Source organism: Dermacentor andersoni, chromosome 3 (genome assembly GCF_023375885.2).
Source record: "Dermacentor andersoni chromosome 3, qqDerAnde1_hic_scaffold, whole genome shotgun sequence".
In the NCBI taxonomy this organism is placed as follows: Eukaryota; Metazoa; Arthropoda; class Arachnida; order Ixodida; family Ixodidae; genus Dermacentor; species Dermacentor andersoni.
In genome coordinates this window covers 29,834,346-29,859,248 of record NC_092816.1, presented here as the reverse complement: position 1 = coordinate 29,859,248, position 24,903 = coordinate 29,834,346, and the positions used below count along the sequence as shown (strand labels likewise).

The 24,903-nt window shown below is 48.9% G+C and overlaps 1 protein-coding gene and 1 pseudogene across 1 annotated transcript in view; both read left to right on the top strand.

Moving 5' to 3' along the window:
- The window catches only part of LOC126518174 (lipase 3-like), a 28,120-nt gene extending 18,014 nt beyond the window's left edge, over nucleotides 1-10,106 (top strand). The window contains exons 7-9 of the mRNA XM_050168022.3: nucleotides 1,785-1,856; nucleotides 6,748-6,816; nucleotides 8,780-10,106. Coding sequence (XP_050023979.2) covers nucleotides 1,785-1,856; nucleotides 6,748-6,816; nucleotides 8,780-9,028 — 390 coding nt within the window. The 3' untranslated portion in view covers nucleotides 9,029-10,106. The remainder of the gene's footprint in view (nucleotides 1-1,784; nucleotides 1,857-6,747; nucleotides 6,817-8,779) is intronic.
- Nucleotides 730-909, top strand: LOC126520982 (U2 spliceosomal RNA; annotated as a pseudogene).
- Nucleotides 10,107-24,903: the final 14,797 nt, after the last annotated feature.

Below are 24,903 nucleotides of genomic sequence, written 5' to 3'. Positions count from 1 at the left end.
TCCGCATGCCTTGTTTCAGTTGAGAACCTCACAGTCAAAGTTAAACCACCGTATAAATGTCGCTGTTGCACTAAGAAATCACTGTTTTCCTGACCTATGAAGTCACATTTATTTTAAAAGATCAGTGCCATTCCACTCTGTGAAGCTGGATGACCACTTTACCTCCCCCTCCCTTCTCTCCCCAGCGTAGGGTAGCCAACCGGATCTTTTTCTCTGGTTAACCTCCCTGCCTTTCCTCTCTCTCTCTCTCTCTCTGGATGACCAGCGAATCTGTGTATATGGACCCCTTAATGGCGAACTGTCCATTGACGTGCGTCAAACGCCGTATGCGCCGTGACTAGTCGTTCCTCCACGATGTTAAGCCTCGGATGGCGATGAGCCACATACCCATGTATTGTTGCAAAACGCGGTACGACACATTTTATTGAAGAATCCCTGCACGTAAAACAGACACGCACCTCACCGCACCCCGAGGGCGCACACTGCTTCAGCGTATCCAAAGCCATCGTGGGTTGCTCGACGTGCCGCAGTACAGTAATGGTTGTGAGGTCACTCGAAAACCACAGGCGGTCACACACAACACAGAACACACAAAATTGGTTCCCCACAAACTCTCTCTGTGACCTGGCCGTTGCTCCGGTTAAACGGAGCAACGGACAGTTCCAAGCGCTTGCGAAGATACGCAAGCGCTTGGAACTCCGACAAAGAGAGGGCGGGGCGAGCCTAGACATGGCTTACGCGAGTCAAATTGTAGTATCTGTTCTTGTCAGCTTAATATCTGATATGGGTTGCATTTGGACCTTAGATATTAAATTTCTTTTTGCAAGTTGGCGGACTGCTTAAAGCCTGCTTCACCTCCGCAGCGAGTCGGCCCGGTATTGCGCTATCTTCGGGATCGGCTTACGTATGGAGAGAAATTCTCTATCTACACGGCTCGATAGGCGCTCATACAATTCTTTTCCAGTACTTAGCCACATACGGGTTCGCTGTAAAAAAGATATTTATATGATGCGAATAATTTCCTTTAATCGCGAGTGCTCAATCTACCAGCTTAAGACAACCTCAGAATGAAAGGTTATATGCATAGATACGCCAGACAATTACGTTTGCTTATTTCTTTGACGTCAAATGCTTTTTCCGTGTTTTAAACGACTATTTTTTTCGTACAGACCAGTCGTTGTGCCACTGGTTTTAGAAAAAAACCTCAACGTCTTGTCAAACTTTATGGATGATTGTGGCATCAGTGTTCAGCCAAAGGTAATATTTTAGTCTGAAACAACGAGCTTTTATTTTACGTCTAATCTGGTATTTACCGTAGCAGAGCAATGTCATTAAGCTACGAACGGACTCCAGCTGCCTCGGATCTCTTTCAGAGGTGAAGGGCACGCAGGTGGTTTTCTTTTTGTGGGCGGAGCTTGTATTGAATTCTCAGATTGCCACAGCTTATAGCAACTATCAATCAACATCTCACTTTTCGCGGATAAAGAGATAGAGAGGCTGACTTCAATGAGAAACTGGAGATATTAGCATGGCTGAAGACTTAAAAGAGTTCTCCGGGCGTATATTGAGAAAAACGTTGGAGGAGGAGCATTAAATATCACATACTGTAGCATTTTCAGATTAGCATCCACTAACGTGCTACTTCGGCTGTAACTGAACAGTGCGCCGGGGTACTAACACAGATTGAAGCGGTAACAACCTTCGAAATATACGCTGAAAGTTATACGCTTAGCGAGGGAGCGAAACTGAAAATGTCCCCCCCCCCCCAACCTCCATTTTTGCAGACTCGCATGCCCGTCTTTCTAAAGGACACTCCTGCGGGGACATCCTTCAAGAATATGAAGCACATGGGTCAGGTGAGCCACAACAAAAGGATATCATTGTGAGCATGCAGGCAATATGTATATTACCGTTTAATGAAAAACAGCTTCTGTCAGTGTTCGTCTATGTCTTCTGTCAGTGTTCAAACACAGCTGGTCCTCTATGTTATGCTATTGCGATAGCAATTACTGCACACTTTAGGCGACTTTTCAATGGCGCCGTGAGTTTGCGCTTAAAGAGATTGGGGTAAGGTCCAAATGCACCCCTCTCGCCGTACGCTATGGGTGCGAGGGAAAGCGTGCTAGCATGAGCTGACAAGGATGGCGGCTTAAAAGGGCCCTGCAACACTCTTTGAGATTAGGAAATAGATCATACTAGACGCGAGAGAATGCTTCCGTGAACAAAGGAGCCAAATATTACAGAACTCCATGCAGCGGCGAACGCACAATACGTCTCTACTCTCCACAATACCTCTGCCACTGATTCTTCCAAAGGAAGGATCGTTGAACACATGATAGAAGACCTAAACACCTCCATCCGAAACCATCCTGACACCCTTACAAGGACTGGCAACAGTGCTAGAAGAGACACGGCTCCCGATCTCTCCCTAACCAGCAACGCCCAAGATGCAGCCTGGACAAATCAGGGCGAAAATCTGGGGAGCGACCACGACATCACCTGTACAGCCTTAAACTTACCAAAAATCCGCAAGGAACTAGGCAAAGTATTAATCACCAAGTGGGATAAATTTCGTAAACATCAATGCTTCCTGACCTCAAACGACGCACCCGCAGGCATAACCGAATGGGTAGCACATATTAAAGAAGCTATTGAAAGCACCTCTAAAGCGGGTTTACTTGCACAATTACTCGTGTGCAAATTACTTGCACAATAGGAAACCCAGCGGTAGATCGCCACCTCTTAAGCTTCCCGGAGGAAAAGCGCTGGAAACGCCAAAACCTAAACAAAGAGTTACAACAGCGACTCGCAGCCCTAGCGCAGGGGTCCAACGAATATGCAAATAAGCCACAATAGGATAACTGGGTTCAGTTTTGCAGCTTCTTGCAAAACACCTTAAGTAACTCCAAAATCTGGGCGGGGCTACGAAGTACTCTAAATCCACAGCAAACCAAAAGAGAAAATGAGCACCGCGTAAAGAAGATAATCGACTACTTTCAAGGGTCGCATCAAGAGCTCATTCAGGCACTTAAAGAAACATACCCTACTACGACGCCTGGTCTCCGCCAGCACGCAACTACTCCTAGGGACTATCGGGGCCGACCGAACCAGGAACTAGACGCCCCAATCACAGAGGCCGAAATTTTCAGGCAACACAATCCGAGCGCAGAGACAAGTCCCCAGGCCCAGGCAAGATAATAAATAGTACACTTAGAAACCTAGATGGTCCGACTCTTGATCGTCTGACCCAAATCTTCAATTGTCACTACTGGAAAACTGGACTCCTGCCCAAAGAATGGAAAGGTGCACACCTCATCGCAATCCCCAAACCCGCAAAACTCCATCGTTGAATAGCTTACGCACTATAGCTTTGACGTCCTGTCTAGACAAACTACCCGAACGAGTCATCCAACGCCGACTACTAACAAAACGAACCCTTTTCCGCGTACAATATGTCTCAGAGAAGGCCTGTCCACTCAGGACGCTTTCTTACTATTGAGGGAGGAAATGCTTAACACCGTCGCATACGGAAACAAAAACCTCATAGTAGCGTTGGAGCTGAAAAGCGCATTTGACATTGTGATCCACGAGGCCATTCTGTGGGGTCTGGAAGATATAAATTGCGGTGAACGCGTCTTAACTTACATCCACAACTCCTTCACGAGAAGAACCGCAACGATAGGCCTAGGAAGCATTCGGGCAGAAAATTTTGAGATGCCCAACAGAGGAACCCCATAGGGGCCAATCATATCGCCTTTGCTTTTCAATATAGCAATATTCGATCTTTGTAGACGATTAGATCAAATACCAGACTTAGGCTACACCGTATACGCAGACGACATATATACGTTATGGACTTCTAAAGACTCGCTCGGAAACAAAGAATGGACAGTACAGCAGGCCGCTGACGTAATGTATACCTTTGAGTGTCAGAATGGTCTGCAATAAGCACCTGAAAAATCTGAATTCATCCGTATACTGACCCCACGCGCGTAGCAGTAACGCACATACACACACAAAAAAAAAGAAATTGTAGAGCTTTTCGTTGACGGCCATCGCATACAGGAGCTACCCAAACTCAGAATACTGGGCTTCTGGTTGCAGCAGAACGGGTGGGCCACTCATGCGGTCCGGGCTTATGAACGACGACCAACAACGTAACAAAAATGGTACGTCGAATTACCTATCACAAACAAGGAATGAAAGAGGCGGACACCATCACACTCGCGCAGGCCTTAATAATCAGCAGGGTCACCTATAACCTTCCCTATCACTCATCAAACAATACCGAAGTATCCCAGGTAGACACAATAATTAGAACCGCTTACAAACGGCTCTCAGCCTTCCCCAAAACACATCAACGGATAAGTTACTTGCACTGGGCATTTACAATACGTGCAGTGAACTCACTGCGGCAACTCTGATCACTCAGCGCGACAGAAAAGCCGTAAGCGCATATCAGTTGCGCTCTTTCCGGACGGGAAAGGCACGTATGACAACATTGCACATGACACCTTCATCAAATCCCTGCAGACTATTGGAATCGGTGGCCGCACGCTTCGTTCGTTATCCGACTATATGTCGCGCCAGTGGTTTTACTCTGCGATAGCAATTATATGGGCACTCCAGGCGCATTCTTTCCATCACCGTCGTCATGATGTTTCATATAAAGTCCAAGGGCGACAACACCGTCGCTGCGCGTCGTGCGCTGTATGTGCGAGCGAAAGCTTGCGAGGGAATCCCACGATCGCGGCTCAATCTGGCGCGCGCGAAGGAAGGAAGGTGGAAGCGAACGTGCCGTCTTCCGTCCCGCGAAAGGTCGTGGGGGAAAGGGAGGAGGCAAGGGAGGTAGGAGGGCGCGTTACGCTCCGGCAGCAACTGTGCATTTCGCGACCGGGTGCATGGGGAACTGACGATCGCGGCTCAATCTCGCGTGCCATATATGGAGGAAAGTGGGGAGGCAGCGCGGTAGGAAAAGGGAGGGGGGGGGGCGGCTTCAACTTTGCCAACAAGTGCCTACTTCGCATGGCCGCGCCTGCCGTTTCTCGAAAGGGATCTGCAGACGGCTCATGCGTTTGTGCGCGCTGTGTTCTCGGCGCTCTTGCGTTGAAGCGATAGGCCGTCCGAAGGTCACTTCGCTCGCTGCTGCTGCCGCGCTTGCTCACACCAGCGTTTTGACAGCGAGTGTCCACGCTCATCAAGTGTGATGTGCTCATGTTTGATTGTGCGCGCCGGCGCCATGCTTGTTAATTTAGTTTGAAAGCGAATGCTTCTAAGTTTATGCGGCCAATAAAACTGCTATCCTTAGTTCGTATATATCTCTATTAATTTGCTATCGCAATCGTTGTTTCGTCTTTCGGGCGAAGCTGCGATTTTTTTTTTATACGAGAAGAAGATGGCCCCACAACTGAACTTTACACGAACCACGGTGTGCCTCAGGGAGTATTGATGGTGGTGGTGGTGGGTCCCACGTTGCTCAATGGGACACTCAATGGACTAGTTGAAGTTTTGCCAAAAACAACCTACCTCTCTATATACGCAGATGACCTTTGCCTTAGGAATTCTGCGGTTACTCGCCTTCAGGTGCGCGCGCGATTGCAACGGCCAGCAACCTTGACATCAGCATACCTTCAAACGCAAGGCTTGACTGTATCGGCCTAGAAATTGCATTCAACGTAAACCTGTGACGCCATACCAAGTCTCCATTAACAGACATATTATCAACTATGCAAATCCCAATCGATTGTTGGGTGTAATAACCGACCGAAGCCTTTCCTAGAGGCTGTCGTCGATTGCCCATGTACTGAGATTCACGTGCTGGAAAACATAGGGCACATCTGTGCGCTTCATACTTCAGTTGTACATAGCTCTATTTCTATGTTTTTTGCGTTACAGCCTTCCAGTATTGTTCAGTGCACGCTAGTCAAATGTTCGCTCATTGGAAAGCTTACAGGGCCAAGCATTGCGCACGTGTTAAGGACTTCTTCGGTGCGCGTCGACACCTGCAGCAATCGTGCTCGCCAAACACCACCCCATCCAAACATATGTTACGGTAGATTGCCTCAGGGGGCGTATTCGTCATCTTTCCCGCGTCCTCGATCACCACTTGGCGTTCTTGCCTTCGCAGAGACTTGGTGCCACATTGTCTGAACTTATCACCCACCCAGATTGCCGTCCATCAGGATACACAGCAGCAGCAAGGCCTTCATTCCACTCGTATTGCCTCCAACAGCCTCAGGTGTGCCTAAGCATTCCGGTGTAAAAAAGAAGGCAATTCACCAAAAATAGCACTGAAACAGATGACGCTGCTATTGATAAACGAGACGCAGGGCGACCGAATACACATCTATTCCGATGGTTCGGTCTCATCTACCAGATGTTCAGGCGCCGTTGTCATTCCGTCTACGAAAACGACAATCAAATTCAAACTGTCACACATGACATGTCCTGGCCTGCACTGTCGCCGGGATCGGCCCAGATTTTTGCTAACGGACGCGGACACGAAAAATGCCGAGCATCGAGAGGCTAACAGCTTTGCTGTAAAAAATAGTAACACATGGCCGATAGCTTGTCGTTGACACCGCTTTTGAACATGATGTATACGTGTAACCGCACAATTAATTTGAAAAATTGAGAAAAAGAAATAGACCTCGATGTTAATTGTAGTTGGTTGTGTTGCTCCCTTTTAACTGACTTATTATTTGGCCTATGGAATTACGTGTAAAATGTGCTCCTCCCTGATTTCAGGTCTTCACAACGAGGCGTTTTAGAAAGTTTGACTACGGAGAACAGCGCAACAAAGAAGTGTATGGTAAGGTAAGAATTGGTTTCTGACCAAAGGGTTGCTTTTATGATGGAGATCACGTGAACTGCCGCAGTTTTGTACTATGAGAGAGATGCGGCGAGCTGCTTTGGTGGGCTCCGAGACATTTCATCATCATCATCGTCATCATCATCATCATTAACAACAACAACGACAGCCTATTTGTATGTCCACTGCAGGACGAAGGCCTCTCCTTATAACTTTCAATTACCCCTGTCCTGCGCCAACTGATTCCAACTTACGCCTGCAAATTTCCTTATTTGCTCACCCCCCCCAGTTTTCTGCCGTGCTCGACTGCGCTTCCCTTCTCTTGGCACCCATTGTGTAACTCTAATGATCTACCGGTTATCGATCCTACCCAATAGATGGACTATCCAGTAGCATTTTTTATCTCAATTAACATATCGGCTATCCACGTTTGCTCTCTGATCCACACCGCTCTCTTCCTGTCTCTTAACGTTACACCTAATATTTTCCGTTCCATCGCTATTAGCGCGGTCCTTAACTTGTTCTCGAGCTTCTTTGTCAGCCTCCGAATTTCTGCCCCATATGTTCGCACCGGTAGCATGCAGTGATTGTGCACCTTCCTTTTCAATGTTAGTGGTATGCTCCCAGTCAAGATCTGACAATGCCAGCAGTATGCACTCGAACCCATTTTTATTCTTCTCTAAGTTTTCTTCTCATGACAAGGGTCCCCTGGGAGTAATTGGCCTAGGTAAACTTTGCTTATTGACAGACTCTACAGGCTGACTGGTGATCCTGAACTCTTGTTTCCTTGCCACGCTATTGAACATTATCTCTGTCTTCTAGATCTTAATCGTCAACCGCACTCTTACACTTTCTCTGTCAAGGTTCTCAATCATTTGTTGTAATTCGTCCTCAGCGTTTCTGAACAGGACAATGTCATCTGAGACCTTTATGCAACCGTCGAACTAGTCGAACAAACTGTTTTCTTCTGCCTGTGACTATGGTAGGGCTATGGTTTTCTCCCTCCTAAATAAATAAATAAATAAATAAATAAATAAATAAATAAATAAATAAATAAATAAATAAATAAATAAATTTCCGGCATATAACGAAAGACAGAAACAAAGTCATATGGAGTAACTCGAAACTGGCTTAATTATTCATGCACCTTATAATAATGTCCCTGTGGGCATTACATAAGAAGGAGGAAGGAGGGATAGTGAGTTAGGGTGATAAATGTAGAAGTAAAATAGATTAATGAAAGCTAGTGTGAGAATTACCTACAAGAACCGAACGAACCAAAAGTTTGCAGGAAGATGGAGGAATGAACTAGTGATGAGCAGTTGTCGATAAAGAAATGTCGCCGAAGCCAACGTTTCGACAAGGAGACTTGTCCTCGTCAGGACAGCAACTGCTTCCATAGCAGCGCTATTATATAGTGTTCTTATCTGCAGTGTTTTTAAATTACATAAAAATAAGGGGGGTGGAGCAGGGAGGTGCAAATAAAAGCAATCACTGTCCTGACGAAAATAAGTCCCCTTGTCGAAACGTTGGGTTCGGCGACATTCCTCGTTCGACTACACTGATCATCACTACAAGCGCAGAAAGACGTATGCGAGATAATTCGCGGAACAGATAAAAAATCATACGTTTAGAAACTCGAGAATGAGAACAGCAGGATCGATAACGGATACAACGGTCTTTTCGTGGCCTAGTCCAGTGATATAGCGCAAAGAAAAAGAAATAATAACGAGAGTTGTCAACGACAATACAGGTTAGTGCACGCAGAAACAGAAAAATGAGGAAAGTGTTACACTTTACAGCGGTCACCTGAACGCCGAAAAACACGATGAGCTGTATATTCAACAGGTTCGCGGCAAGATATATATTGTATACTCAAGGGCATGAAAACGTGGTAACAGCATTCGTAACCTGCGATTTTCGTAGCGACGTAAGGAATCTGACTGACGCTTTATCGCGATATTACAGGCGACGCCCCCGGAGTACGACTTTCGGCGCGTGTCGGCGCCTGTGGCCCTGTTTTGGAGCCAAGCGGACGCCCTGGTTTCGGCCGAGCACATGTCTACCTTGCGGGACAACCTGCCCAACCTGGTGCTCGACTTCCGGGTGGCGGACGATCGCTTCAGCCACCAGGAGTTTGCCATCGGCGTCACCGCCAAGGAAGCCGTGTACAATGACTTGGTGGACGTGATGAAGCGTTTCTCCGGACAGGCTTAGGAAATGACACGTGCATACGAACGGTTCGACAAGTAGACCCGGAACACTTGATTCTCTCTGACTGCGGTCGTCGTTACTCGAGGCGAATGATATCAACGCTATCGCTGTTAGATTGCAATCGGCTTCAAAAAGTTATTTGGCCCATGGCCAAACGAGTACCATGCAAAAGGGTCTTAAACGGACACTCAAGATCAAAATGGTTTAGTTCTGTTAAACACTACCCTCGTAAAATAGCAGAATAGCCACTACGACCATGTGAGGTGGCTTTATGAGTCAGAAAAGAAGCAAAAAAAAAAAAAGACAACCCTTCCACTCTGTGAAGATGGAATGGCAGTGAAAGCTGACGACAGTCAAAGCTATCAAACGAAACGCAAAGTGTTTTCGCTGCCAATCCATCTTTACGGAGTGGAATGGTTGCCCGGGCTCGCGATTGTCGTTTTCGTTCAGCATCGCGGGAACGTTCTTCGTCGGTTGTCGTTTAGCGCAGGCGCCCTTTACATTCTCGTTGCTCCTCCCTCCGGCGCTCCTCGTACGCATGTTGTTCTTCGGGTGCACGAACTATACGCATCCGCTCCATCGATGACGCAGCTGTTCTTAGCGCCGATACCTCTCCTGCTTATATACCGCGATAACCTTGACGTCAGGCTATTTTTCACGGCGAGTGTTCTAATCTGTTCTGCATTTTGACATCTGCGCCGCCGCGCTGCACCCGTACGTTATCACACACAACGCAAACAATGAAACCCATTGTTTATTTGTTTGTTAGATATCGCTAAGTCAGTTTCTGTTGCCGGACGCCGAAAAAAAGAAACTACGGAAGGTTAGTCATATACAGCTTTCGCTGTAAAAAAAAAAAAGAAAAAGGAAAGAGACACAGGTGGCGACACCGTTTTCGAGTTTCCGCATCAGCCAGCCATTACTGACGTCATGAATTTTGGCGGCGTCTTCTTGGGTCTAGTTAACTTACTTATCGGTAAACATGGACTACAATGCGTTCTAAAGGAACGAGAGAGTGAGCTTAAGTTTAGAGGAATTTTTACCGCTTAACAACGGCCTGTATGCGAGGAACCTATGACATCACGTTGAAGTATGGGTGCCAGGGTTTCGTACCAAAGTTAGATAAATGGAAGCTTGATCTTAATTTTTTTCTGTAATAAACAATGCGTCACCGCGAAATTAACGAACAGAGTTTTGAAATAACATTTTATCAGATGAAACTGAGTTAGTCTTTACCTTTAGTTACCTGTTTTAAATAAAGGTAAAGACTAACTAAGTTTCATCTGATAAAATGTTATTTCAAAACTCTGTTCGTTAATTTCGCAGTGACGCATTGCTTATTACAGAATAAAATTAAGATCAAGCTTCCATTTATCTAACTTTGGTACGAAACCCCGGCACCCATACTTCAGCGTGATGTCATGGGTTCCTCGCATACAGGCCGTGGTAAATATTTCTCTAAACTTAAGCTCACTCTCTCGTTCCTTTAGAATGCATAGAATGCATTAGAAACTATTGCGCACATCTTTCGCAAAAGTCTAGATGCACAAGTGTTAAGTTTATATTATAGTGATTTTTATTTATGCGCTTGATTTGTTATACAATAGCGTTGTGACGTATTGTACGAGTGGTTGACTTTGATACGTTGTAAAATTATTGTTTGGGCATTAATCGCAACAAGCACATTATTCCACTTGAACTATGTTTGCGTGAGAACATTACCTTTTTATCATGTCAGTTAAGGATGAAAAAGAAGAGGCGGCGATCTTTTTAACACAAATTTTCATGTGCGGTTAGACGATGGTGCAAGGGTGCTTTCATTAGGTTCAGGGGCAGAGTTAAGGGACCCGTTTGAGGAAAACGTAGGATCTAACTCGAGTCGTAGAAGTTTCAGTTATGATACTCTCGTGTGACATCACAGACTCCACAATGTATTTCCGGATATGAATACTTTCGCGCAGGAAACGTCTTCAGGAAGTCCCATATTGGGCACTGTTTTGTTTCGAAAGAACGACGATCATTTCGGACGCAAAATTAACCCGCTCGGACTACAGCCGTTGTAATAGTCTGTTGTGGAAGGGAGGTGCTCCTAGAATATAGGTAGTATGCAGCTTCACCACTCTTATTTACTTAGGTCAGATTGCCGCGCACCGAAGAGCTTCGTGTAGCCTTGCTTTGTGAGAAATGCAATTTTCCACGAAAAAATTGTGGGCCGGCTAGTTCGTTCTTCATAATGGATGTGCGGTTGTGCTGCAAAGTTGCAATACTGCTACGAAATTTCACGTCACTGAGTGATCTGGGAACACCTAGCTTGACTTAGTGTCTCGCTTGCATGTCCCATCAACGGGATTGGTAACAAATGTCATCTGATCGATGTTGGTCATACAAATGTATAGAGCCGTTGTGACAACGCGGACGAGCAGTTGGGTATGGGAACAAAAATCGCACGAGTTCCAGTTTTGCAGTGCATTCTATTTTTTTTTTCGCGGGTTGTACCAAAGAATATTCCTGTTGAAAACCATAAAGAGCGCCACTGCAGCTTGCAGGTTTCTGGCTGCGTCGTACAATTTGAACGTCGCCGTTAGTAATGTGATTCTCTACGGACATACGTGTACAAAATAAAGGAATATCGATGCCGCAGAAGTGACATTTATTATTTTGTGCACGCGATCAGTAAGGTATGAAGAAGTTTTTCTGAACAGAAAGACAGAGCTGTCAATTTGAAACAACGTTGGTGTCTTGCCATTACCTGTATAAAAAAAACGAGAAGAAAAGACTCGGAGGACGCTTAAGCTTCGCCTTTAAACGTGAAATGCGCTAGCGTCATCAGGCCCCGTTGACGCTGACACCGGATATTCTGTGACAGGAGGCCCGATAGAAAGCAATAGTGGCCCGATCCCCGCGGCAGTGCAGGGCAGAGCAAGGGCTCATACCCCCGTAAGGCAGAGGCTAGAAGCAGCGACTCATCAGTGCCTCATACCCCCGTAAGCAAGGAGAAATGTGGTTGTGTTTGAGTTAACACGTAGCAGAATTATATTTTCTCGTACATTCAAATTATTTTCTTGTACATTGTAACTACGATCCGACGCAACCATGTCTGTAGGTTCTGTGTAAGTCGGTCTGTACGAATTTTCTGATGCATTTGTCTTTGAGAAATTCGATTAGTTCACTAACGCTTCGGCGCCACGCGAAAGGCCTCCACGGTTGTTGTTCTGGACTATTCTTCTGACGGACGACGCCGCCGACGGCGGACGCAGATTCCGGATTTTTTGCGACACGGGGCACTTAACGCCATCGCGTTAAATTCCCCCGACTTGACACAGTTTACTTTCTGACTCCTCTTTGAAGGCTACGTGTTCACAATTAGTTTTTATTTCAACGCCGCCAAATAAAGAAAGTCATTGCTTATAGGCGTACTCTCCAGTATGCGGCATTATTGTAGTATTTCAAGTGCAAAAAGGCCTTCACGTGGCCTTCACGTAGCATAGGTAAGAGAGACTCTCTGTCGTCTTAGTTTTTCCCTTATTGTCGTCTTTCTTTTTCCCATAGCCACGGTACCTTAGTGGCTATGGCGTTGTGATGCTGATAACCAGGTTGCGGGCTCAATCTCGACTCTGCCGGCCACATATCGATCGAGGCGAAATGCCAGAACGCTCGTGTAGTTAGATTTAGGTGCACGCTAAGGATGCCCAGAGGGTCAAAGCTATTCCGGCACGCCTCTTGATCATATTGTGATTCTGGTACATTAAACCTTAGAACTTATCTTAATTTAGTACCTTCTCCAGCATGCGACGGATAGATCCACCCTGCGGTTCTGCACAATATTTTCGGCACAGGTCGCTCTCGACGTCACTTCCGTTCACACCATTGTTCGATATCTGCCCACTGAGTCTCGTTGCGGGGTAGATGTACAGGATGTTTCGCAAAATGGGTTCGGGAATGTGCTCAAAACCGTCGGGCGAGTACGAAGCGAGAGTCCTCATCAAGACGCGATCCCACTCGCATCATGCTCGTTCCAATAGTGAGGCGAAAACAGACACGTCACTCATCGGCGTCTGCTAAAGGCGTGACAGTTGCGATATTCGGTAGTTCAGGTTTTGGGCTGAAATCGAACGGAATTCATCGCGCTGCGGAAATAAGCGTCAGCTTTTTGCATGTATGGAACCCGCTATAAACTCATTGGGTGGTAGGGTTCAACTTTTGCAATAATATCAATCACTGGACTCCTTTGGTTTCTAAAAGTTGATTATCCTAAGCTTAATTATTTCTTGTCTAATTAGAATCCTGAGACACTTTATTGTGTACACCTCTGGAGTCAAACGCATAATTATCGCAATTTCCCTAGATTTAAGGAATTGTGAAGGCGCTTTCCGAAACACTCTGCATACGAAGCAGTGAGCTGTCTAGCGCGGAAACAACGCAGTCCAAAAGACAACATATATGCGCTGATACGTACGTGGATGGGACAAAGGCTTAGAGAACGCGGAACTGTAATCTCCACAACCACAAAGAATTCATGATAATGAACTATATGTACTGCTTTTATAGTAACTTAAAATATCGGTATCTTTCGAGCCGCGGATGAGAAGAGAGAAATGAAGAAAGGCAAGGAGGTTAACAAGAACAGAAAAAATCCATTTTGCTACCATGCACTGGGAGACAGTGGAGGGTGAAGTTAAGAAGAAATAGAGAAAGCAGTGACAGAGGACTGGCCTTTATTGTGTGCCGCATGACAAGAACAACGACATTTTATATGGCAACAGAAAATCAAACAGTTTACTAATAGTATTCATTCATTCATTCATGAAGGAAGGAAGGAATTAATGAATGAATCGTTATTTGAACTAGGATGAAGTTTTCACCAAGGTATGCTGGAAAAGGAGAATGGCAGAGAGACAAAAGAAAGAGGGAGGATAGAGATGTTATGCAGAGTAAGTGTCGGTTCGACTACTCTTCACTCGGGGAAGGGAAAACGGCTGAAAAGATGAGGAAGAACGGGATAAAAGTTTATTAAATAAAGAACTATTCAAACATTAGCTCTACTTGAGTCTATTTCTTGACGGATTGTATGTGTGATCACCATAGCCTCCCTTCAATGTTTAAGAAATTAAAAAGAAGCCGTTGTGGAAAGACAAAAATAAAGATGTAAAGACAGCGAGGGTAAGCCAGATCCTAAAATCGGGGTTCGACTCCCAGCGGCGGTAGGTTGTTTTTCGTACCATTTCATTGCTAGTTTTCTTAGTTCCATTCCAATTACATTGCAAATAAACATAACATTGTGCGTTTTCTAGCTTAGTTGGCTGTTCGCTTCACGTTGTTGTAACAAAAAAAAAATGGAGCCCCTATAGGCTCCCCTTACATTTCAGTACATAATGCTGTAGAAGATATCTGAAGTGTTACTGTGAATAGCCCGACCGCCGGATAAGACGGGTAATTCTGCAACAGGATACGGAGCCGGACACAAACGGAGGCTTGAGAGATCGCAGTCAAGTATAGCATTTCGGGCAAACCCAAGGTTACAGAGAAAGCGAGTAACGCGTCGGACCGGACTGCAATGTGCCAAGTCCTACTATCTATCGTCAACCCTTGCTCGAGTGCCGCAAAAAGGCTTGCCGGTTTTGGCGAACACACGCAAAACAAGTATTCGTACATTCGAACGTTTGCAAGGCCAGGCTCTACGCACGTGCCTTGGACTAGCGCAGTGCGGCTCGACTCGCGAAACAATCCTGACTGCTAAAGTTCATTTGATCCCAACACGCATCACAGTTGATAACCTCCGAGCAGACATTTGACATCTGTGTCACGAACCTAGTGAGTATATTGCTGTTTTGCCGGCGCAAAGGCCTGAAGCCACATTTTCAAAACTTGTTGCGACACATCAAGGCAGCCTTCCGCCGGGCTTTAAGCCTACAGAAATACAACTGTTATCCCTGTGGTGCCTACGACAGCCGAAAGTGAGACTTGAAATTCAGGAAATTACGAAGAAGAGCCGTGATTTAACAGTGGTACTACGACAGTTGACATTGTCATTATTCAAGAAGGCATACGGAAAAATAATGCACAATTACACTGGGGGATCTCTCTCAGCCACCAGCTCCACAGGCCCGGTTGTCATCCTAACCTTACAGGTCACAGTGGAGTTCAAAGTGTCCCACACAACGACCTCTACGGCAGAACTTGTCGCCCTACGTGCTGCTGTTAATTATATCGTGCAAGCACAACCTCGAAAGTGAGTAGTTTTTGTGACTACGAGGCAGCTCTACAGAGTCTGCCATCAGCCTTACGACGCAAGGTCCATAAAAAACTGGTGTTTGAGATTAGAGAAGTTATCCATCAAACCCTCACAAAGGGACATGATATCTTCCAATGGCTGCCAGGGCACTGTTGTTGGCTGCCGGGGCAACGACCTTGTTGATGATGCTGCAGACCATAAGAAACGCAGACCATTCCCATACCCTTGTCAAGAACAGACGCTGCGAGGGGTATTCGTTTACTTGCTCAAAATAAGACTCGAACTTCATGCGACACCCCGATTGTCTCAAACTGTCATCTCCGCAGGCTTGATTTCTACGCTGAAGCTGCAGATTCCGTCGCACTTCTCTCACCGTGATGCAAATTTACTGTGCCGCCTCTGGCTAGGGGTGGCTTTTATGAGTGCCTACTCATTCCTTATTGGAATGTCAGACACACCTATCTGTGACTCACGTAACTGAAGGGACGATCGAATATGTTTTGCTATTAAATCGTTATTTCGGCGAACGCGACATTCTTCAGAAAGTGTTAAACCACCTAGACGACAGTCTATTTTCAGATACAAAGGTTCTTGAACCATAGCCATACACTTCGCACTTTTACAAAGCAGTGATTCATGAAATCGGCTGGCCTCAGTGGCCGATTGTAGGCGTGAAGCGACGGACAACCGCACGTGTTCCCATTGATAGTACCTTCATCTCTCCCTCTCCTTTCTTTTCATCCCTTAACCTCCTTCCCTTCGCGTAGAGTAGCGAACAGGACGCTCGTCTGGTTGGCCTCCCCAACGTTACTAGACTAGCTTCAGTTTTCGAACTCGGCGCCGTTGAGCAGAACCGCCACCCGCCCGCACCTTCGTGGCGCTGCAGTCGCGCCCAGCTTCACTTCCTCACTAGCCGGCTACGCGGGCGGGCCGGACTAAGCACGCGGTGCAGCGTTGGTGTATTCTGTGGTTCATTATTGACGGCGAATTTCAGCAAGCATGTCATCCGCGAAGCTGTAGCCTTCGCCGAGTTTGTTAAGAATATCAGCAGACGATGCCGACGTACTGCGTACCTGGCTGCATAGGCGGCTATCGGAACGATGTCGACAGTTCGGCGTGCCACTTTTTCTGTGCTCTCTACGAAATCCGCGGCACGCGCTCGTGCCACTGCTCCCGCGTTCGTCGTCTTCTTCCACAGCTGTCTACGTTGCCGTTCATCATTCCAGCGTAGAATTTCACTTCTGTTGTCGTAATGGGGAGGCCGCGTTTACGGGGGTATGAGCCATTGCTTAAGGGAGTATGAGCCAATCATTGTCTTAAGTAACGGATAGATTTAAGTTTGAAGAAATTTAATTTTGAAGAATCACAAGTGGCAAATGGCGGGCGAAGGCTGCTAACCACGCCGCCGAACAAACTCGAGACATCGAACGCAAGCGACAACGGCGGAATGCGCGCATACCGTCAGTGACGTACTCTCTCCGTCGCAGTTGATTGTGTGTGTAACCACATAATTGGGAATTACTTAAATACTATAATGAGGCGAAATACAAGGCAAAATATGCGAAGTGAGCGCTTAGGAACGACCGCCCACGACACAGTCAAGGGCGTGATCAGGGGCATAGCGCTCGAGGACAGCGAAGCCGAAATGATGCAGCAGATCGTTACAAAGTACAACCCCCTCGCCGTGGGAGCGAAGCGTATCGGGAACACGACGACAATGATCGTTGTGTTCAACGGTATCAAGGTTCCCAAGTATGTGCGTTATGGATCCACGCTCTATCCGTGCAGTCTCTACAGGAAGCAAATAGAAGTGTGCAAAGTATGCGGCAAGGTCGGCCACAGGCGCGACGTGTGCCCCACACCAAACGTACGTGTTTGTCTTTCATGCGGTGTTTCTAATCCCAGAGAGGGCCACAAGTGTGTCCCCAAGTGCAAGCTCTGTGGCGAAGAACACCCCACTGGAGACCGCCTCTGCAGAGCCAAATACAAGGTTCCGTACGTCATGCGGCGACGGCGATGGGAACGCCGTAACGCCGAAGAACAGCGAAAGCAAGCACTCGAATCAAGCGCCTTTCCACGCCTAGGACGCTCCCGCTCGCGCAGCGTTTCCCGTGGAGGATCCCGCAGCTCGTCGCGCCATTCCTCACGCCACGCATCACGTTACGCTTCCCGTCATGCCTCGCGCAGCGCATCCCGCGGCCGTGACTCGTCGGACAGGAACAGCTGCGGCGCAAAGCGATCGCGCTCCCGTGACAAAGTCAGCTGGGCCGACGTAGCCAAGGGCGAAGTTAAAGGCAGCAGCGCCAGCTCCAACAGCGCCACTAGTGGCCGAAGCACTCCGAGCAGCCGGCAGGCGTGGACTAGCAGCCCCTACTACAAGGAACTCGAACAACTCCGCGCAACCAATGCGACCCTGGTGGAAACCACGCGCCGGCTTGCCGAAGAGCTAGCCGAGGTCAAGAAAGAACTTCAAGCACAGCAAGCCCATCCAAGGACAGAGCCAGCTTAGTCACCAGAGACACCTGCACCCGCCACCGACACGCCATCACACCAAGGCATACAATCAATGGACACAACCCAAGACGAGCCCCAGGGGGAGAAGACCACTGATCCAACCCCCAAGAAACGAGCACGCACCGAACCAACACCCACCGCTGTCCCCGAGCAGAACTCCGACACGCTATCGCACCAAGTCACAGAATCAAAGGGCAAAACCCAAGACGCGCCCCAGGAGGAGAAGATCACTGACCCAACCACCAAGAAACGAACACGCACTTCATCACGACATAACAAGGACCTGACCCAATTGGAAACTCAGCTCGAAGCCAAAATTGAAGCGCTCGCCAACACCTACGCCAGCACGGCTGCCGTGACCGACCAACGACTGGCACGGCTGGAGGAACTGATCACCACGTCCTTCCGCACCATACAAGAGCGTTTCGAATTCATTGAACACACCCGCAAGCCCATAGTCCGCAGCCCCATCTTTTCAGCGGAATTCGCCAAACACCCATACCTCCAAGAACAGACGCAAGCCCCACCCTCACCACAACTATGTCCCAAAACCAATCCAGAATAGCATCGCTACCGGGCCTTGCGGTCTGGCAGTGGAACTGCCACAGTTACAACAACAAGAAAGCAGTGCTGCAACAACATATTACCACAGTAAACAAGAAACCCGACATTATCCTGCTGCAAGAAACGGCGACGGTGACCCCCACCCTCCCTGGGTATCGCGTTCACGTTAGCCAGGCGGAGGGACGGGGCGTCTGCACGTTCGTTCGCAAAGGGCTCACGTTCATCGAGCACCAACTCAAACATGGCCGCAGCAGGGTGGAATACGCCTTCACCGAAATCATCCCAAGCAAACAACGGAAAGGCAGCCTGTTCATCGCCAACATCTACAGTAACCCCAAGCACCAAACACAGAAATTCAAGACCCTACTACACACAGCCAGCACCCAAGCCAAAGACAACACGTTGCTGATCGGAGGGGACTTCAACGCCGCCCATCGAGCGTGGGGTTATGTGAAAGACACGGCCAAGGGACGGGACTTATTACAGGATACCCTGGACCACAAATGTGTCCTAATCACGGACCCCGCGCATCCTACCCGCATCAGCAACTCCGTAGCACGAGACACCACACCAGACCTTACGTTCATAAAAAATGACCACACGGGCAAAGTAACATGGCACAACACGGGCGTCGACCTGGGCAGTGACCACTACATCTTCGAAATTACGATACCCAACCAATCACGGAGAAATACCATTATACATAAGTGGACGGACTGGGACGAATTCCGTAAGGGGCGCCTCACCACAGCACAAGACATCACAGAGATCGAAACCTGGACGTCGGAACTCCGCGATGCAGTGCGCTCAGCCACAAAGACCATAGAAACAGACGAGGACGTCATCATCATGGACAGCCGCCTGGCCCATCTGATAGAGGCCAAACGTTCGATACAGGCGCGTTGGAAGCAGCACCGGCTGAATCGCAAATTGAGGAAGAAGGTGGCTGACTTAAATAGGGCCATTGAACAACATTGCAGGCTCCTGTGCCGTCAACAGTGGAACGAGATCTGCAACCGAGCTGACAGGGAATTGCATCGCAGTTGTACATGGAATCTATTTCGGCACCTCCTAGACGAAACAAAGACCAAGTCAAACCAGCGCGAGCGCCTGGCCCGCCTCATGCACACCATCACACAACAACAAGGAAAAGACGCTGTTATCAGGAGCCTGGAAGCCAAGTATCTGCCAGACACGCCAACGGAAACCCACCCGCCGTACGGGGGACTGCCCAACGCGTGGCTCGACCGAGACATTACCATATCAGAGGTACGGGTAGCGCTGCACGAGCTCAACACCCGCTCAGCAGCCGGCCCAGATCTCGTTACAAACAAGATGCTACGCAACCTGGACGACGCTTCGATAGAGGCCCTAACCGATTACTTCAATGAATGCTGGCATTCGGGCAAGCTCCCCCGACAGTGGAAAACGGCAAGAACGATCCTGGACGGCAAACCACTGGACATCGGCAACCTGCGTCCCATCTCGCTGACGTCCTGCGTGGGCAAGGTGCTGGAGCACGTGGTCGCCAACCGGTGGCAGGAATACCTAGAGAAGGAAGGCCTCTATCCTGACACGATGATCGGCTTCCGACGCAGACTCAGCACACAAGATGCCATGTTACAACTCAAACAAGAAATCGTCGACAACAAGACACAAGACAGCAAAGTAATTCTGGGTCTCGAGTTACAAAGTGCATTCGACAAAGTCAAACACTCAGCCATATTAGGACAAGTATCAAGACTCAACATCGGGGTAACGAGCTACAATTATATTCAAGACTTCTTGACCAACCGCACGGTAGAACTGCACGCCGGAGACCTCAAGCTCCCCGAACACAAGCTCGGCAGTACGGGTAATCCACAGGGTTCGGTCATATCGCCGTTGCTCTTTAACCTCGTCATGATCGGGGTAGCGAGGGCAGTAACGGGGACCGGCGTCCGGCATACGATCTACGCCGACGAGATTACCCTGTGGGTGGTCGGCGGCACCGACGCCAGCATCGAGCAACAGCTGCAAGCGGCGGTTACCGCCATCGAGCAGCACCTTGATGGCACAGGCCTAATGTGCTCGCCCGCCAAATCCGAGCTGTTCGTCGTCACACCGCTTCGACCGGGACGGAAGCGCGCTCCTCTTCGGGCGTGTGATCACATCAAAATTGTGACTGCGTCGGGGTAACGCATCCCCGAAGTTCCCAAGATCAGGGTCCTGGGCCTGCTGCTCAACAAGAGCGGCCGCAACGACGAGACCATCAACAAGCTTACCACCAAGGCAATGGACGCCAACCGGCTCATACATCGAGTCACTACACGACGGGCGGGCATGCGTGAAGACAGTCTCGTGCGCCTTGTCCAGTCGTTCGTGATCAGTCACATCGCCTACGTTGCGCCCTACCTTAACTGGCACGTCACTGACAGGACCAAGATCAACACGCTGATCAGACGGGCTTACAAGACAGCGCTGGGTTTAATGGAGACCACGAGTACGGCTCGGCTCTTGCAGCTCGGCGTCCATAACACCCTAGAAGAAATAGCCGAGGCGCAGCTCACCGCGCAATTCGAGCGCCTCTCTACCACCAAGACGGGCCGCAGTATACTGACGTCCCTGGGTTACAACCCCCAAGCTCCCAGCCGGCAACCGTGCGAGATCACAGATCAGGCGCGGGCCCACATTTACGTGGACCCCATCACGAAGAACATGCACCCGGAATACAACCAAGAACGGCGGCAGGCGCGGGCCAAGGCCCTCACCGAGCAACACGCCCAAGACCCGCACGCCCGGTACGTGGACGCCGCGGAATACAAGCGGGAAGGCTTCGCGGCGGTGGTCGTTGCGGCGGCTACCGGCACCAAGACAACGGCAGCGAGCGTGCGGTGCACGAACGCCACAGACGCCGAGGAGGTTGCCATCGCTCTGGCGATCACCGAGGCCGAGTGTCGCACCGTGCTCAGCGACTCGAGGAATGCCGTGCGCAACTTTGCCAAGGGGCGAATATGCGCGCCGGCGGCCGCCATCATCGGCAAGCTCCAACTTCAAGACCGCGGCAGCACCGTCCGTATCAAGTGGTTCCCGGCGCACGCCGGCGATTGTGCATCCTCACCGAACCACAACGAGACGACCCATTCGGCGGCGCGAGCGCTTACCTTCCGCGCTCCCGAGAGTGACCGTTCCGTGTGGCGGTTCGAAACCAAGGACAGATTGACTAGTTATGCCGAAGTAACGAAGTGTTACCGCTTAGCTCGACGGACAATGCCGCCTCCCCACCCGGCACTCAGTCGGGAGGAGGGCGTAATCCTAAGGCAAATACAGACCGCGTCACTCCTCGCCCCCGCAATGCTGCACGTGCTTCACCCAGAGCTTTATCCGAGTGGGCTGTGCGGTGTTTGTGCAGCGGGTCCGGCGGACCAATGGCACATCATGTGGGACTGTGCCAGGTTCCCGACGGCAGCTACCTCCAGGACTTACCCGCCAGAACTTCAAAGTGCACTGCAGTCTGCAGACAAGGACTCACAACTATGGGCCGTCCAGCAGGCCCGGGGTGCGCTCGAAAAGCACAAGCCTCATGACCCACTACAAACGGGCCCAACTGGGCTAGTGCAGAGTAGGGTATAACCCCGGGTCGCCGCTTGGCCAGCGTCACGACTCGTTAAATCGTCGTTTGCCGGCACTTTATTAAACTTATTCCTATCCTATCCTAAATACTATAATAAACCCTCGGGATTAATCCAGTGATAAACACAGGGGCTGCACGTTTCAGCTTCGATTGTTAACCATCTTCAAGGAGTGGAAGAGCCGACGATTTTTTCTTTTCTTTTTTGGCTTGTGTGTTCAAAGACTGACCTTATCTTTCTTTTTGTAGCGCTTCTTTGGCGTGGTGAGATGCTTCGGTGGGGATGAAGATCATCCTACAATCACGCACTTTGGCCAGATCTTCAGACTCCTGAGCCTAAACTGCGCGAAACGTTGAGACGAAAGAAACACACGACATTTCGAAACGCAGCTTCTGCGCTTCGCTGTATGCGTTTCTTCCTTTCGTGCAGTTTACCCTTCTTTCAGTAAAAACCAACTGGCCCGATAAATCTTATTGCTGTAGGTGGATACCGCTTTCTCATGGCATCCCTAATTCGGACAAGGGAGAACGTCAGCGAGCGTGAAACGCGCGCAAACTGCCCGTCCGCACGAGCTCAAGGCTGCGGCGAGGCGTCTGCAGTGGAGCTCGATGGAACGGCGCTGCCATCTGGCGGCTGTCACAGAAGTGGCGATAGCGGCTGTAAGCGCCCGGGCGGAGAGTTTTACAACTGAAGCTATTCCAGTAACGTTGGGCTTCCCTACGTATTCTTCATTATTTTCCTCGTCAACCTCCTCCTTTGTCCAGTCTGTCACTTACTGCTGTGTGCCGATGCAATCATCAGTTTACATTTGTAGAAACTCGTTATTAGTCTCTCTTGTTGTCGAATTCTTACTCAAGCGTGAGTTCATTGATAAACGGAGTAAAGATATGGTGTCTGTTTCGCCATCTAGCCTATGGGAGGCGCCTGAAATAAATAAATTCTGAAGCCTTGCTCTCTTAATTGATGATGTAACTGGCAAAAAGAAAAAAAAAAGGAAGGAAAGATTATGAGTCATTCTGCACTGTGAAGGTGGATGACTAGCGAAGCTGTGTAGCACACGACAAAGAGGTGACACAGAGTTTTGAACAAAGGTACGAACACATTTATTGTTTTGATCGGTGGTCGTCGTGAAGAAAAGCACCCACGCACATTTATTTTGATATATACGCGTTCTTTCGCGTTATGCATACGTTATATAAATTCGTGAAGACCGAAATCACCGCACCGACGGGCAGTGGGCCAGTGCCGCCAGCGCCTTCGCAGAGGGAAGGGCACCATAGAACGTTGGCACGGGGAGCGGCATCGGAGCCAGCTGTGCAAGAAGACGACGACGAAGGCGCGAGCGATATACTTAGGCAAACAATTTGAGACCAAAATCACCTCACTGACTGGCAGTGGGCAAATACCGTCAGAGCCTTCGCAGAGGGAGGGCAGTATGGGTACGCTGGCGTGATGAGCGGCACCGGAGCCAGCTGTGGAAGAAGTCGACGACGAACGCGGGAGCAGCGACACGAGCCATTAATGATGATGATAGTTTTTGCTCACAGATTTGTTGACAGACATGAAAAATGTACGGAACCCTTGCCATAAATTGCTTCGCTGTACAAAGAATGAGAACCACATGGCTCTGGACATATTTGGTTGGATAGCAAATCGTAAAGGGAATACAGACATATTCACCAAAACTTTTGTCAGTAACAATGGCTTGGTTAAACTTTAGTATGCATTTCCAGTGCTGCCTGGGAAACCAGGCAAAGCCAGCGGCCTAGCGTTACCCATGCATCCCACATAGTAGCACGCTTTATTTGACAGCGCAAACCTAATGTGCTCAAGGTGTTTCCCGTTCTTCAGTGACCTTGTTATGTTGTACAACAGCGGGCAACTGGTACACCTCGAGTGCTCCAGAAGTTTTCTCTGTATTTGCTACGACAATCAGCGCGTGATTTGCATGGGGCATTCGGGTGCGTATCGCACGTCGTACGTAATGCCTTTTGCAATGTGCACTGCAAGACTTCGCTGCAACGCCATGGTATTACTCACAGAAATGGCAGTGACACCAATATGCTATTACTTCTTAACAACTTGAAACATGCACTTCACATTCCAACGGAAATTCCTGACTGAAGCGGGGGCTTCTTGACTTAGCCCGAGGCGAAAGTGCTTCGGCGAGAAGACGCGAGACACTTAGTTGAGGTGGTTTCATGGCGGATGTGAAAAAAAAAATTTCAAGGGGCACTTAGTTATCCCTACGTGGATAAATGCGAAAGCATTGGGGCCACGTCAGCAGAAGCGCCGCGACGTCACGTGACCAATGGCGTTCGTCGCAATGTGCGCACAATGCATGGACGTGGGTTCTACTCCCTCCGAAGGTCCCGGGTGCCAGTGCCTTAATTAACTATGCTTGACTTATCTTCGCCTTAACTAACACCAAAGGTCATGGGTTCTACTCGCCCCAAAGGTCTAGGGTTGGTAGCCTTTTTGGACCATCGTGTGGTCACGTCAACGCCGACAACGCTGGATTTTCCGCCTCATGAGCCATGTAACGCCTTCGCATTAATAACATTAATAAGGCTGCATCTCAAACTTCCTGAAGCCGTTGAAAAGACGGAACCCCTTTGGAAAGCCGGTGTGTTTCACTTTTGTCTTGCTACGGGCAGGCATGTTTCTGTGCGTTAGTAAAGACTCAATTTCTTTATTATTGTGTTTTCGAGGCTCGGGCACGAGCGGGTTGTGGTTGTCCTTGACAGATTTTACTCCTCGGTTTGAGGAAGGGTGCGCTATCCTTCTCTCTTACAGACGCGCGCACACGTGCACTGCCATAATCCGTATTGTGCCTGCGGCGACCCAGCGACTGCGCCGACCGTGTATTTAGCCGTCGACGGAAGGATACCAGTGTTTCGAAGGCCAAGCCATCCCCGAGAGGATAACACGGAAGGGGAGAAGAGAAGATGAGGGGC